The sequence below is a fragment of the Anoplophora glabripennis genome, unplaced genomic scaffold (assembly GCF_000390285.2).
Source record: "Anoplophora glabripennis isolate ALB-LARVAE unplaced genomic scaffold, Agla_2.0 scaffold96, whole genome shotgun sequence".
Taxonomy (NCBI): Eukaryota; Metazoa; Arthropoda; class Insecta; order Coleoptera; family Cerambycidae; genus Anoplophora; species Anoplophora glabripennis.
In genome coordinates this window covers 473,383-490,261 of record NW_019417365.1, presented here as the reverse complement: position 1 = coordinate 490,261, position 16,879 = coordinate 473,383, and the positions used below count along the sequence as shown (strand labels likewise).

General features: G+C 33.6%; 2 protein-coding genes across 2 annotated transcripts in view; one reads left to right on the top strand and one right to left on the bottom strand.

Annotated features, from left to right (window-relative positions):
• Positions 1 to 1,556: 1,556 nt before the first annotated feature.
• LOC111692296 lies at positions 1,557 to 3,325 on the top strand (the record flags this gene model as incomplete). Its single annotated transcript, XM_023456219.1, has 1 exon — positions 1,557 to 3,325. A coding segment is annotated over exon 1 (1,434 nt), but the record flags the coding sequence as incomplete, so codon positions are not given.
• A 7,722-nt stretch (positions 3,326 to 11,047) lies between these two features.
• Positions 11,048 to 16,879, bottom strand: part of LOC108904639 (zinc finger protein 236-like) — a 26,245-nt gene continuing 20,413 nt past the window's right edge. The window contains exon 17 of the mRNA XM_018707275.1: positions 11,048 to 11,261. Coding sequence (XP_018562791.1) covers positions 11,132 to 11,261 — 130 coding nt within the window. The 3' untranslated portion in view covers positions 11,048 to 11,131. The remainder of the gene's footprint in view (positions 11,262 to 16,879) is intronic.

The following is a 16,879-nucleotide window of genomic DNA, read 5'->3' as shown; positions in this document are numbered from 1 at the left end:
GCGATGATTTTAAAATTTCTTTACGCAATTATCCCTTCTCAATTTTGCATGGTAATGCAATTAACTCCATAAATGAACTACCGAAAGTGCCCTTTTTACAAATCGCGATACCCCTCGAACAAAGGCCCTGACAAAGGCCCACGGGTTTAGAGTGAGCTTTTTGCGTTATCTGCCGGCTTCTGCGGGGGATGATGGTCGTTGTGAGTGACAGATCTTGGCGTGTTTAGATGGAAGGTTGTTCCCGTGCATAGGAATGGCCTACTTGTAGCGATGCCCTGTCGGGGTTCGGTATTTATGGGACCATTCGCCGCCGCCTCCGCCCCGCCGCGACCCGCGCCATCCGAGAGACCGTCTTCCAGCTTTATGCAGATAAGCCGCTTTAATTGCCTCGGAAGAGCACGCTGGCTGCGCCGTGGCGTACCTGCTTTCTTTGTCTCGAAGCTGTTTTGTATTTTGAAGTGCTAGAAACGCATCTCAACCTCAACATCAACGGGATTTAATAAATCAATTAGGTACTGATCAATATTAGTAAATTTTAATGACTTCTTGTCTTAATAATTTGCGACGCATCCGGGGCTACTTTCTGCATTCGGTGTTTTTTTTTTTTCTAAAGACTACTATATCACAAGAAAATCTTTGGATCGCTTCATACCAAATAAAGGTATAAACGAACCACTGATCTAAAACGCTAGTTTTTGAGATACACCGAGTGAAAATATTGTCCGAAATTATGTCACATAGTATTAGTTTTTCCTCCGTGTATTGCGGATTTGCTCCCTGTAAGCAAACGGATTATTATTAAACTATTTTCGTCCTACCAAAAATCTCATTGAAAAAAGTAGACAAATGAAAAACAAAATTACACATCGCACTATATCAGACACATATCAGTTATAGTTAATGTTTCGAAAAATCAATCTTATTTCGTTATCAAAACTGTGAACGAGTTTTTTTTTACTATTAAACCTAAACGCCATTCTCAGTCTTGATAACGAAAAAACTTTAATATTAGTTTTATAAAGAATGGCCCGCTTGGCACAAAAGTTTATTTAATTTTTCACATGTGGCAAAACAGAGATTAAAAAACACTGAATAAAATTAAAAATTTACATTTTTATTCAGAAATTAAACATGTCTGACATGCCTTGGTGAAACCACAGACAAAATAGCTATCGCCACAGACCGCTCCTGGAATAGGCCAGCAGTTTTAAATTTCCGAATTGCCGGTAGAGTACACCACCAGCAGAATTTTAGGAAGAATCAAATACAGCGTATCCTAGCAACATATAAACAAGACTTTGATAATGTTGCCAGGCGTACTTACGGATTTCTTATGCACACTTTTTTATCAATATCTGTTTTTTTGCGTTACTGTATTTACTTCAATGTATGATGTAGGTATTGATAAAAATGTTTTTAAAGAATCAACGAATATCTATGTATNATTAAAGATAAAAATGGAAACCTAATAGGAAATAATGTTACTAACATTGGTTTAGCGCAAGGGTCTCCGATAAGCCCTTTATTATTTAATATTTACATTCATGATATTCAGGAAAAACTACCCTCAAATATTAAAATCATATCTTATGCAGATGACATTGTTATTTTATGCAGTGGGTACCAGATAGAAAATTTAATTGAACAAATTAACAAAGCTCTAAGTCAACTCCAGGTTTGGTTTGAAAAACATAATCTCACGATTTCTAGCAACAAAACTCAAGCCGTTATATTTAGAAAAGGAAATTCCAAAAAAATAACAGGCAATACAAAATATAATAATAACAACATCACATGGACAAAGGAGGTAAAATACTTAGGGATAATATTGGATCATAATTTAAATTTTAATAAACATACAACGTATATTATAGATAAAATTAAAAAAAATATGAATATCATGCGTGCATTATGTGGTACCTGGTGGGGCGCAGACCCTAACACTTTGCATAATATATATAAAAGTCTAATTAGAACTCATTTAGATTACGGATGCCAAGCAATCAGTCCCCTAAGCAAAAGTAATAACAACAAAATGAAAAAAATACAATACCAAGCCCTAAGAATAATAACAGGATGTATGAGATCAACCCCGAGAACAGCTTTACTAGCAGAATGCGCAGAAATGTCAATTGATTACAGAAAAATATGGTTAACAATTAAATATTTAACAAAGGTTTATTCAATAATAGATCATCCTATCCAAAATATAATTGAAGACCTTCATGAATATTGTACATTAAAAGTTAATTATTGGAAAAACAGAGAGGAACCAATAATAATTAAAACATACAGGGATTTTTCACAATACTTTAAACAGATTAAAAAATTAGATAATATACCATTTTTTGTATATGAATACGATCATCAAATGCATACTTTAGATTACAAGAATTTAAAACTAAAAAAGGGTGTAGATAACAATAACGAATTCAAATACCTAATAGAACAATCATATTCGGATTATTGTCAAATTTTCACAGATGGATCTCTAGATCCTGTCGAAGAAAAAGTGGGTGTGGGTGTATTCATACCACAAACTAATTACTCCTATCATGATAGCCTCCCCAAATTTACACAAATATGCACAGCAGAAATCGTTGCGATAAATAAAGCTTGTAGTTACTGCCTGATAAACAATATCAAAAAAGCGGTAATTTTCTCCGATTCTCAGGGCGCCTTGGAAAAAATAACTTCTTACAAAAATTATAAAAGAAAAGATTATATCACGATTCTAACAAAAGAAATGATCATTAATTCTAATAATAATGGAACATGTATTGAATTAGCATGGATTCCGGGACATACTAATATTCTAGGTAATGAAAATGCAGATTGGCTAGCAAACTTAGGGAAACATTTTGCAGTCACCAACAACATTCCACTAGATAAAAATGACATTTTGATTGCATGCAAAACATTCCTTAATAATAAATGGCATCATTTTTGGGAAAACGAGTTGAAAAATAAAGGTAAATGGTACTCGGGGGTACAGTATAGGTTCCCCAAAAAACCGTGGTTTCAATCATTCCCATACTTTAACAGAAATCACTGTTCTACAATGATACGTATGCGTACTGGTCATTGTCTCACCGAAGCACATAAATTCAAAATTGGTGTTAATGATAGCCCAGAATGTGAATGTGGCCAAATAGGTGATTTAGATCATATCATTTTTGAATGTGAAATTAACAAAATTCCAAATATTGACATATATTATCTAATTGCCCAAGCGTGTAATACACCAACCCCGATTAATGTAAAACTAATAATGATGAATTTGACTGTAGAAGGATCAATAATTCTAATGAATTTTTTAAATACCAATCAAATAAATTTATAAAGAATAATGGAATATTTGAATTAAGTTAAAAAAATAAAATAAAATAATAATAAATAAATAAAAATAAAAACAATAACAAATAAAAAAACAACATATGAATGGGTCACTGTGTACACAAAGGCATACAAGGATATGTGAATATAACAAAACAGAATATATTAATAACAAAATTGAAAATAAAAAATACAGGCAAAAAAATATATATGTGTATATATGTATATTTATATACACAGGTAGGACAAAAAATACAAAACCCCTCTATTCATATCCTGGGATTCTTAAACCGAGGCAACATTTCAGGTGTGTAATGCTCCGCAGTTGCCCCGGAGCGAGAAGAGTCTTTCCTTTGTTGTGCTATCTGTCTTACTAACCCCTTTCGGCGAAAATCCGAACACAAATCTGAAGAAAGTTAAATCTCCGAGGACATGGGAACTCCCAGACATACCACCCGGTATATCCTCCGAGAATGTGTTATAGAATAAAGTGTGAACCTGGCCAAATACATATAAATGTTAGGCCATCAATTGAGAAGAAGAAGAAGAAGAACTCTAAAACCTATGAGAATTTATTTAAAATATTATTTTAAGGTAAAACCCCTAAAGGTTAGCACATTAAGTATAAAACTGACGCATTTTAATTATTTTCTCATATTTTTTTCCCTTTTAGACATTTGGTTTGGTGTTAAAAAAGTTAACTTATTCATGTACCTACATCAGATGTGGATTTTTTAAAAATATGTAGCATTAAGTATTCCTTAAATAAATATGTGTCACTAATGGTTGATAAAAAATTACCTAAAGTGACATATCTACGAATTACAGATTGACAATTATTTATTTTATTATACAGGGTGTATCTAAATAACACCGAAAAAATTCAAGGGGCGATTCTCCGATGAAAATTAATAGGGGTCTTTGGTATAAAATTTTTTGAAAAAACCCTCCCCTGAAAAGTTACGCCCCTCCTAAAATTACAAAAAAAAATTGTTTTTCTTTTTTATCTTCCACGTACATCAAGCTAAAGAAACCAAACTTGGTGAACATTATCTGTCAATAAAACTACACTTTTTGAATTTTTTTCAACCCTGAACTATTTTTGTAAGGGGTTGAAATAATCAACCCCTATGACATTTTTTCTTATAATTTTTTTTTCGATAAAATTTTTTCCTTTTAAAAAATATGTCTAAAAAACCCCATTCATTTACTAACTTTTTGATCTCTTCAAGTTTCTTCGAAAAGTTAAGGATTTATGACAAAAAAAAATAAATGTATTGTAATGTATTTTTAAAAAGATGAGCTGTTTAACGCGAGTGTATTTTGCCGAAAGATCTAGTGGCCTGTTCTTTACAATGGAATCCGTAGAAACAAATGTCAATGTCATTTATTGTCATATTAAATAACATTTTATTAAAAAACACTCAACCAAATAGTTGACCTATGATTCTACTAGGCTAAGAAGTTTGGAACTTAGACTAAAAGTGAACAAATGATGAATAATGTTATAACAGTAACAAAAAATAAAAATCTGTCGGATATTGACAATACAATCTACAAAAAATGTTGAAAATGATTGCCTTCAGCTTCAATACAAGCATCTACTCTTGTTCTCATAGAATTGCGTATGCGTTCAAATATTCCTGGTGAATTTTTTATCGTTTCACACCCTGCTACAATGCGGTTTCGCAAATCATTGATATCTTCAACTGGCCTTGAGTAGATCAAAGATTTCAGATATCCCCATATGCAAAAATCCAAAGGATTAAGGTCAGGGGAGCGGGCTGGCCAATTTACATATCCTCCTCGACCTATCCATCGATTGGCATACACCTCATCCAAGTGACGTCTTGCACGTATACTAAAGTGGGCTGGTGCACCGTCGTGCATAAACCATAAACGTTGCCTAATTTGAATGGGAACTTCTTCAAGAATAATAGGTAATTCTTCGAGAAGATGACAATATGAGTCACCATCTAATCGTCGTGGAAGAAAATAGGGACCAATTAAATGATCGTCGATAATTCCGAGCCACACATTTAATGAAAATTGATACTGATGATTTCCTTCAAAAAAGTCATGAGGATTTTCCTCAGCCCAAATATGATTGTTACGAAAATTTCTAATACAGTCTCTTGAGAAATTCGCCTCGTCAGTAAATAAAATATTTCTTAAGAACTGCGGCGCTTGGCCGATCATATTAATAAGCCATTGACAAAAAACCACACGTGGTAAAAAATCTCGAATCAGTAACGACTGCACCCGTTGGAGATGATAGGGATATAACTGTTGTTCTTTTAAAATTCTAAAAACTACCGAATGGCTTACATTTAGGACACGAGCTATTTTCCTGGTACTAGTTTCTGGGGATTCCTCAATTAAATTAAGTACGGCTTCATCGACAGCTTCAGTTCTAACTTCTCGGCTACGGCCACAGTCATGACTTCTCTTTTCAAATTTTCCAAGTTCCCGCAAGCGTTGGTGAATATTTGTGAACGTAGTATGGTGGGGTAATCTACGCTCTGGGTACTGTTCAGCATAAAGTCTTTGCGCTTCCAATGCATTACCGTTAGCATACCCATATGTAAAATGCATATCTGCCATTTCTAAATTCGAATAGTTAACCATATTTTCGGTTTATTAACTAATATTTTCTACACAAAATCATGAAACTTGTGAAATAGTAAGAAACAGTAACAATAAATGACATTGACATTTGTTTCTACGGATTCCATTGTAAAGAACAGGCCACTAGATCTTTCGGCAAAATACACTCGCGTTAAACAGCTCATCTTTTTAAAAATACATTACAATACATTTATTTTTTTTTGTCATAAATCCTTAACTTTTCGAAGAAACTTGAAGAGATCAAAAAGTTAGTAAATGAATGGGGTTTTTTAGACATATTTTTTAAAAGGAAAAAATTTTATCGAAAAAAAAATTATAAGAAAAAATGTCATAGGGGTTGATTATTTCAACCCCTTACAAAAATAGTTCAGGGTTGAAAAAAATTCAAAAAGTGTAGTTTTATTGACAGATAATGTTCACCAAGTTTGGTTTCTTTAGCTTGATGTACGTGGAAGATAAAAAAGAAAAACAATTTTTTTTTGTAATTTTAGGAGGGGCGTAACTTTTCAGGGAAGGGTTTTTTCAAAAAATTTTATACCAAAGACCCCTATTAATTTTCATCGGAGAATCGCCCCTTGAATTTTTTCGGTGTTATTTTGATATACCCTGTATATTTTTCTGTGATTCGAACTTTTGATCACAATCACATATTTAATATAATCTTAAAATTATGGTGGTTTCATTTTTCTCTAAGACAATTACTATTTTATTTTAATTGTGCACAGAATAATAGGTATATCTAAACGATATTTAAAATCAAATCAAATGTCAATAAATAAAATCCTGTTCTCTTCGAAATTGGATTTATGGTTCTAGTTCGTGTTTGTCTGATCCTGATTCAGCGATCATGATTCAAGACTGAGAGCAAAAGAAAACGGCTAATAAATCAATTTTTTTCTTCTTCGTTTATTTTTAGTCTGGATCCACATGCATGCGTGATCATGGATCCGTTGTAACCATGTGATCATCAACATTCAATCCATGACAGAGTGTCAAGTCGCTTTACTGATGAACAATTGGATGTTGATGGTCACGTGGTTACAACGGATCCGTGATCACGCGTGCATGTGGATTCGGGTTCAGTATTTTCAGTGTTACAGATAAAAAACTGGTTCTGAATCTGAAGTCACACTGAGAGGATGCCTCAAATCTCTCTTTTTATTGGTAGTTGTGAAGAAACTATATAAAGTCTAATTTTAAAACACAACTACTCTACATTTTTACAAAATACACTTACCTGTTCACAGTAAGTAATATCTACGTCGGCCAGCACGCAAATGGTGTGTCTACTATATACTACTGACGGAACAGATTATGTGCTATGTGGGTGTTCTAGTCAAAAACATGTCTCGACAAAAATTTCATCTTTTAAAAAATACCAAAATGAACTTTAAATCGATTTCACCGTAACTATATACCTTACTTAGGGATTTCCAACATATGAAAGTGTCTTTATTACACTTAACCAACGCCGGCACCTCTGCTTTTCTTGCAATTTACACCGGACTTAAAATAACGCACAGGTTCGTTAATAAAACCGTACGCGATAAACTAAATAATTAAAATCGCATTTTGCAATTAATTGAGCTTATAATCACCACGGAAATGAATAAATTACTTTAACTATAATACGAGCGTCGGTTTTCCATCATTCACGGGACAAAACTGATTGTGACGTCACAGTCACACTGACATTCAGTTGTTGGTCTTTTTATTATTGGTTATTGTATTTTCATAGCCAGCTAAACCAAAGGATCCATGAGACAACGTGAATATAATAATTAAAGTAGTTTCCACATGCACTGATTACTTGCGTCAATTGACTGGCGCCAGTTTCTTTGCGTATGGAAACAATCATCATAGTGGTGCTAGTATAATGACGGCACTACGGCACTAGTTTATGCGCCAGTAAAGTAAACATAAGTACCTACTAAGTAGAGTTTCTGCAAGCAGTGATTCCTGACCCAATCTTTGCATATGAAACTGTATTATATGTTTTGTGTATGAAACCATGTAAAATTGTGGCCACCAGTAAAGTGGCATCAAAGAAATGGCCAACGGAAATTATAATTAGATGTTTCAATTAGCTTTCCTCTTTTTTATGAGCTAGCTCTTCGATTAAGCTGTCAGATGACCTAGAGATTTCTAACGTAATATGCATGTGCACACCCATCATCTGTACTATATTTTTCTTTGCAATTTCTTGAGAACAAATACCTACTGATATTTACACTACAGTAAAGCTTGCAGTTGAAGCTACTTATGATGAAATATGTGGAAACGGGTATACTAGTCCCAGCTGCTATGATGCCAGAGAACTGGCATATGGTAGGTACTGACACCAGTAAATATTGCCAAAAATTACTGTCGATCGCTTTTAAAATGCTCTTTAAAGTGTATTTTAACTGTTATAGTGTCAAAAAGTAGTAATAAAAACAGTTTTTTATTCTTCAAAAATAATGCTTTCCACACCCAAATTCTTTAATAAAGGAAGAGTGGTAACAATGAAGATTCAATACGCTATCATCAAAAGTTATACAGACTGGTAGGGTCACCCTGTCAGTTTTCAGATCAATGCTGATTTTCAATAAATTTTGTAAAAAGTGTAGGTGAGATATAACCTATAAGCATATTATTTTAAGCAAAAAAGTTCATATAAACATGTATCCGAAAAGCGCTACAGCATTTAACAGTTTCTGAAACCATTGAATGCATGTAGAAAATTAAAATGAACTAAAGTGGTTTTTCAAAGTTAAAATTTTAATTTTAGTCTCTTGGTTCAATAATAGTTTTATTTTAATTTTCAAAATATACTGTTCACTCTTTTATGCTTTCCTAGAGAAAAAGATTTCATGTGAAATTTTCGTAGTTTTAAGTAGTTTTCGATAAAAATCAAGTGAAAGATAATCGGGCACAATCTCAATTACAAAATGTTTTTGGAAAACACTAGTAATAAAAAAATCTTCGACATCAACTTTATTAGCAAAATAATAAAATTTCTTATGCATGGTTTATGTATGGCGGTTTAACCCCGACATACATATCGAAGATGTCATATCAGAAGGGCATACGGACCAAATCTGAAATTTTACAGGAAATGAAAAAAACGTTTTAGGAATCAAGATTTAGAATGAATTTGTCGATTTTGCCAATATAATAAGACCAATACTTTATAGTTCATTGGAGAGATTTAACATCTAGTAAAATGCCAACATGTAATTGATTTCCAGCTCATGCGCCCTTCTAATATTAGGATGTTCGAGGAACGTGTATTAAATTTATTTAAATAATAGGCGTATAGTATACAAAAATATGCTTTATTAATACAGTAAGAGTATTAATACCAACTAAAATTTGTTACATTTAATTTCGGTGCAGTTTCCTCTTTATAAGTCATTCTCATATTTGTTGTAGAGATGTCTCGTCATTAAATTCTTCATCATCGGAATTTTGGGAACTATTTATTACTGGCAATGACACTGGCACATAGACAATAAATTGTTATACTTTAATTTATTTATAGGAAGCTTTTCAGAATATAGCGATGTTGTAACATTGACCGGGTATTTAGGACACTTACAAAATACCAACAAACAACACAATTTTTCACAGGTTTAACCAAATTTAAAATTATGTGAAATTTACCAAATCAGCTGAGGGCGTATAAGCCAATACTGTCTAGCAGGCATAAAAGAAATACAGAAGTATCTGAAGGGCGTATGAGCATACGACTATCTGATATAGTTTTGTAAAATTGGTTCATACGCCTAAGTAAAATGCGTTAGAATAGAGTGTTGATGTTGATGAATATATACGCCCTTCTGATATACTAAGCGAATTGATTAAATGAGGTCATATGCCCTAAAAAACCAAAACCGACTATAGTGGCTCTTACGCCCTTCTGATATGATGCCCTCGATATAATATGTCATATTTTCAATTTCATTGCTTGCTCCTCAATACCTATCGGCACAAAGAATTGCTTTGTACCTACTGATCTTATCTATTTACTGGATATAGGGAGGTGTAATTCAATGCTGGTCGGGACTGTAACCCATAGAGTAATTGTCTCCCACAATATCATTAGTTAAATGACTTAAGCAAAAATAAGAAAACACGGATATTATTTCCTTTCCAATTTCTCCATTTTTAACCACCATTTCTCCTCACAGTTGTATTCATATTTTTGTTTGATTTGAAGGCATCAAATTGCATAAAAAGCATTAAAAATGTGAAATGAACCTTATCTTACAAAATTGAAAATAAATTTTGAACTATTCTTAAATAGCTTTGATTTTACCATTAATTTCTGGTAATACCAATATTAGACTGAAAAATATATTTTTAACTAGGTACATTTTGATAATTTTTACTATAAAATCGGGTATTAGAAAAATATTTCTGATAAGTTTTCGATCATTTGGTCAAGAATTGGGCAATCACTGTTCGTATATGCCTTGATTTCCTTTTATAACTTCTAACCAGGTGGTAAAAAAATTGACCCTTTTTTGACTGGCAAGTTTTACATGGGTCTTCAATTTATTTTTAAGACATTTTTTTCCTTAATCTTTTGAAATATGTTTTTTCCATTATAAAGTGTCTTCCGAAAACTCTCTCTGTTTCAACGTTTAATTCAGGTGTGATCAATTAATATCCAGTCAAGTAGCAGTTAATCGAAAGAGGTAAAAAATGAGTTTTCAATTAATCTTTCACTCAAAAAATTTTCAAATGAAAAAAACTATTTTGCAAAAAAAAAGAATTTTAATGAAGTTGTCAAGGTTTAAACTCAAAACATCTACTGAATAATCAAACACCGGTGCAGTGAACTTAATATCCCATGAGAAAAAATGTATTCTTTAGTGACGTTGCACACAGTGCCATCTAGTGTGAAGTATTAGAAACTACACATTATTTCTCGTTTTTTTTTATCGCAGTCCAAATTAGATTTACTTCAAGTACGGATTCTCAGATTTAACCTTTTTTTTTATTTCATGATGCACTTGAAATTCATTGAAATTCAGGTGAATAACACGGCTCTTATCTTAACATATCATTTATTCACAATAATCTCATAAATGATAAAATACTTTCCACTTAATTCTATTCATAATAAATACAGGTAATAAAAGTCTTGTAAATACACAATAGCTAGTAACAGTGGACTTACCTAAGCGATTTTCTTGAATGTGAACAAATTATTAAGCAATGGGTCGTCAATACTCTCCGAGGTTAAATCAAAGTTCACATCCAACAAAGCGCTCGTAGTCGTTTTTGTGGCGTTCGAATGTTGATGCATCCTGAAAAGAAAATAAATAATTGATGCAATTTTCATAAGATTTAAAATTTTAAATATAGGGTGGACTATTAGCATTTTTATTATTCGAGATTCAAACAAAATGTTCAAAATTGGATGTGGTAAAAAATACTAGAACTTAATATCACATATTATCAAACGGATAGAGTGATGTATGAAAGTGTGGCACAAAAAATATTTTTCTAAACACACCCTGTACGAGACGATTCATGAATATTGCAGATAAATTTAAGTAGAGGATTCTTGCAAAAAAAATTAAGAAAAGATGTTCTCTGAACATGTGTCTAAAAACGCTTTGTTTTCAAGACAGACTATTGAAAAAACAACCATTTGCTAACCTATATACAGTGTGGAACAGCCAAATGGAATAAATTCAGTATCTCAATTATTGTGCATATTTACAAAAAATCCCGAGAAACTTTGATTTTGAATTCTCAAATGACATGTAATGACATACAATGCAATGTAAACATTTCATCCCTAAATTCAACCCCGTTCGAGTAACAGTTGCAACCCTTAAATTTTTAAATGGGAAATAGGAGCTTCTGAAACCTCATTTGAAAGGTTTTTTCATTCTCTATTCGAAAATGTTAGGGTTATAATATTTATTGCAAAAATTAACGGACTGCTTGACGAAATTCTGTATAAAAAACAAAAACATAAAAACTTAGGGCAAAAATCGGGCAATGAGCTTTAAATTTCTTTATCTCAATTTTTTTGTAACTGTTTTAATCGTTTATTTAGAAGGATCAAATTTAGTGTTTTATTCTTGGAAGCTAGCAAAAACAATGTCAGTGTTATTTTTCAACATTATCAACTAAAAATAAAACATCAAAATTTTTCATGGCTGGCATTGCGTTTTGTTGAAAATTCCATAGATTTAATTGACAACAATAAATAGATTTCAGTGTTTTACTAACTGCAATCTGTAAACATGACTTATTTAACAGAAATGCTTACAATAATAATTATACAGATGGTTGATGATGGAAATCGATCCATCACAGGCCCTATTTAAAAAAAAATAGCTGTTGCCACCTATATCCCAAGATACAATTAGCAAAATTGAAAAGCGATTTTGCAAAAGCAAAAATGGAAATGTACTGGAGATAAAGAAGCTTCAAATGCAATAAGTAATGGGACCAAATTAGATGTACTGCTCGAGTTTGAAGAAAACTCACATAGTTAAAGCAGTTTCAGTGTAGAATGTTTTCCAGTCCTCGATTAGTCACATAGGTATTAAAAATTTGTAATTTACAATGTCGCTTGTTCAAAAGCTACAAATTACAAATTTATTTACAACAAAAATTAATTTAAGTTTCAAACTAACTCCGTTTTATAGAAAATCTGCGTTAGAATGGAGGAAAGTCTGTTATTTGTGCATTGATTCATATACGTAGGCTACTGGAAAAGTTTCTGCAATCCACCACGTCCAGTGGTGCCAACGTTCTGTTGGTGTGATATTTGAGAAATAAGACATTTCTAACCTATAAATCAGTTGACAGTTTGTACTCAGCGAAGTAGTTTTGTGTGCATAGTGTTTTAAAAGAAACTGCTCAGTGTAAAAATGGACCTTCCACGTGAAAATTTCCGGGCAATGATTTACTACGATTACAGATGTAGTCTTACTCTGCAATGCATCAATGCATCAATCGACTGCATTTGGCTTTTGGGAATCAAGCACCATCCGATAGGACATTGTATGATTGGTTTGGTGAATTCCAGTGGGGACACACTTATCTTAGTGATGAATTTTGTGAAGGTCATCATCCATGTCTGTTGTTGTCACTAATGTTGATGTGGTGCATGGAAAGATTAAGTGGAATCGGCATATGACATACTGCTAGATTCAGGCATCATTGGGCATTGACATGAAAGCAATACACACGATTTTGAATGTGCAGTCATTGCACACAATTTGACCAACGCTCAAAAAGACACTCGTGTTAAATGGTATAAAGCAATGCTCAAGAAATTCAACCGAGGCCGGTCAAATCCAGTCTACAATGTCGTTACTGGCGACAAAACTTGGGTTTATTCGTACGAGACCGAAAGTAAACAACAATCCATTGTTTGGGTGATTCAAAATGAATTGGAACCAACAAAAGTACACTTTCCGAACACTGGTTTCAGAGGTTACAGTGGGAATCATGCCTCATCAATTGGTTCGAGTGTATGCAACAGTGTATCGATCCGGCGAATACTTTGAAAAACAATAGTCATTTTTCAAAATTTATTTGTGTTTTTACATATTGTTTGCAGAAACTTTTCCAGCAGCCTAAGTATAAACAAACTATGTAACAAAATCTATAAAAATGTACTGCTGGTTGATTATTTCATATAGAGCCATCATAAAGGAAAATAAAATGCGTCGCTATGAACTGATTCCAACTCAGGAGTCTAAAGAGGACGATTTTGATAGAAGAATATATTTTTGTGAACAAATGATAACAATGTTATCCAATTAGAAAATGTTATGTTGAGATGATGATGAGACAACTTTTACTCTTCACGGCCATGTTAATCATCGTCGCTATTGAGGTAGTGAAACTCCTCACTGGATGATGAATTACGTACGCAAAATCTTGAGAAGGTTAATATGTGGGTGGGGATAATTAGAGACATTGTCATTGGTCCCAGCAGGATAAAGCACCACCACATTACCAAATCATAGTCCGACAATACCTCGACTTAACATTTCCAAATCGGTGGATAAGGAGGTGTGGATTGCTAGAATGGCCAGCACGTTCTCCTGATCTTACACCCTTAGTTTCCTTTCTATTGACATATGGGTCATGCCTCAGATGTTGGAAAACATTAAGACATTTTTATTCATGATTAGGATGCTCGAGGAACTTATTTTGAATATTTCCTACATTGAAATTAAGTTTTCTTTTTAGTTTGCTGTTGCAAATTTCGTCAAGCAAATGATTTTATTATTTTACTGCTAATTTTTGCAATAAATAATATGAAAATCATAGCATTTTTGAACAGAAAATGAAAAGACCATTCAAATGAGGTATCATAATCGTAAAAAACAAAAAACCCACATTTTGGAAACCACTGATGTAAAGGATATTTACAAAATTGTATAATAGGGTNTATTCGTACGAGACCGAAAGTAAACAACAATCCATTGTTTGGGTGATTCAAAATGAATTGGAACCAACAAAAGTACACTTTCCGAACACTGGTTTCAGAGGTTACAGTGGGAATCATGCCTCACCAATTGGTTCGAGTGTATGCAACAGTGTATCGATCCCAAAGGCGAATACTTGAAAAAACAATAGTCATTTTTCAAAATTTATTTGTGTTTTTACATATTGTTTGCAGAAACTTTTCCAGCAGCCAGGGCCGGATTTACCATATACCAAAGTGGGCTGCAGCCCAGGGCCCCCAACCTTCTAGGGGGCCCCGCCACTGCGTCCGGGTTCGTTAATTTTGCTTCTTGATAAGAACGCTAGACAGACGTCGCAACACCGCGTGCCGCGTGCCGAACAGACTCGGACGCTTTGTCGATGATAGGCGATAGCCAATATAATCCAGTACCTCGTCATTTCTCGCTCGGAGAAGTTTATAGGCCGTATTTACGTGTGTTGTTTGTTTAAAGAACTAGAACTTCTACACAGGTACGTACTTACTTTTAATTAATAGGGTACTAGCAGAATAGAAAATATTAAACACACTTAAAAACACAATAAATGTTGACTTGCTTGCCTCCTGATCTGCCATGTTATGACGTCACCTGCTAGTGCACTATTAACTGCAAGTCACTGACGTAAAGTCATATTATTTACATGTTTGGCTTATTACCTACGTGCTAATTTTATCTGTTAGTGAATCATGTCGAAGCGGACATATGAGAGCGGTGCGCGAAAGCGGCAACTTTCAAAACAAAAAGAAGAAAAGAAACAAGAACTTTTAAGTAAAGTGCCAATTTTTGACACCTTTTTTAAATCAACACAGATGGAAACAGACGATGTAATGGAACCAACTCCTTCTACTTCAAAAAGTGCTGTTATTGAAGAGTCTATTAGTGCAGATGTGGATGGTGTTGAGGTCGTGGAGGAAGCAAGTTCCGTTGTAGAGTTGACGAGTACTGCATTTACTTTCGATGATGAAGACCCCAGCGGATGGGAGCTTAATGAAAAAAACATTGACTACATTATCAAGAATTTTAAACCACAAATCATCGAAAGTCTTGATCTGTCTAAATCAGGAAAACAATATAGTACCCAAATTAGATACGCCTATTTTATACGGTTTTACCGAATGGAGAGAAAGTGCGGCGACCGTGGTTATACTATTCAAAGATAACAAATAATTGTTACTGCATCCCGTGCAAGTTGTTTGCAAACAAGGACAACGATTATTCTGAGGGTTTCAATAACTGGAAACATGCTCAACTTTTACATATTCACGAAAAATCTGGTAATCATTTAAAATCTCTGGAGACGTTTATTACTCGCTCTCATGTGCTAGGAAGAATTGATACAGAAATAGAAAAAGGAGAAATTATGCAAAAGCAATATTTTAAGGAAGTTTTAAAACGTATAATTTCAGTAATAAAATTTCTTGCCAGTCGCAATCTTTCATTTCGTGGAACGCGAGAAACATTCGGCTCCCCAAATAATGGAAACTTTTTGGGAATTTTGGAGTTAATAGCAGAATATGACCCATTTCTTCTACAACATATTCGGAAGTACGGAAATTCAGGGAGTGGAAGAGCTTCCTATCTATCAAAAACAACAGTCAATGAAATACTGCATCAACTAGCTTATAGGGTAAGTATTTACGATATTTACAGTGTACAGTGTATAATCAGAACATGATCCCTCATTAACAATGTGTGTTTTTGTAGATTCAAAATAAGATATCCGAAGAAATTTTGAAAAGCAAATACTACGCCATAAGTGTGGATTCTACCCCCGATATTACCAAGACCGATCAGTTAGTGTTCATTATGCGATATATGAACCAAACAACAATTACTGAGAGATTCATAAAATTTATTCCCCACGTGGGCCACAAGGCGGAAGATATGAAAACAGCAGTCCTTAGTGTACTAGAAGATTTAAATTTAGACATTAAAAATTGTAGGGGGCAGTCCTATGACAACGCCAGCAATATGGCCGGTACTTATGGAGGATTGCAGGCAAAAATTCAAGATGAAAGTAATCTTGCGTTTTTCGTACCATGCGGAGCACATTCTCTCAACTTGGTGGGAAATTGTGCAGCCCAATGTTGTTTACAAATGTCGTCCTATTTCATGTTTGTACAAGAACTGTACAACTCTTTTTCCTCATCGACTTGGAGGTGGAATCTTCTAAAATCTACGTTACAAAAAGAACAGGAGACTAATGATGACATATTGTTATTGCCAAAAAATTTATCCGATACTCGTTGGTCAGCCAGAGCCGACGCCACTAAAGCACTTACTCGTGGCTACAAATATTTTCAGAGCACCCTCCAAGTTATTTCTGATGATGAATCGCAAATTTCATCTGTAAAAATTAAAGCATGTAGTTTGCACAATACTTTGGCTAAACTGGAGACTGCAATATTGACTGTGTTTTGGAACGATTTATTGTCGGTGTTTAA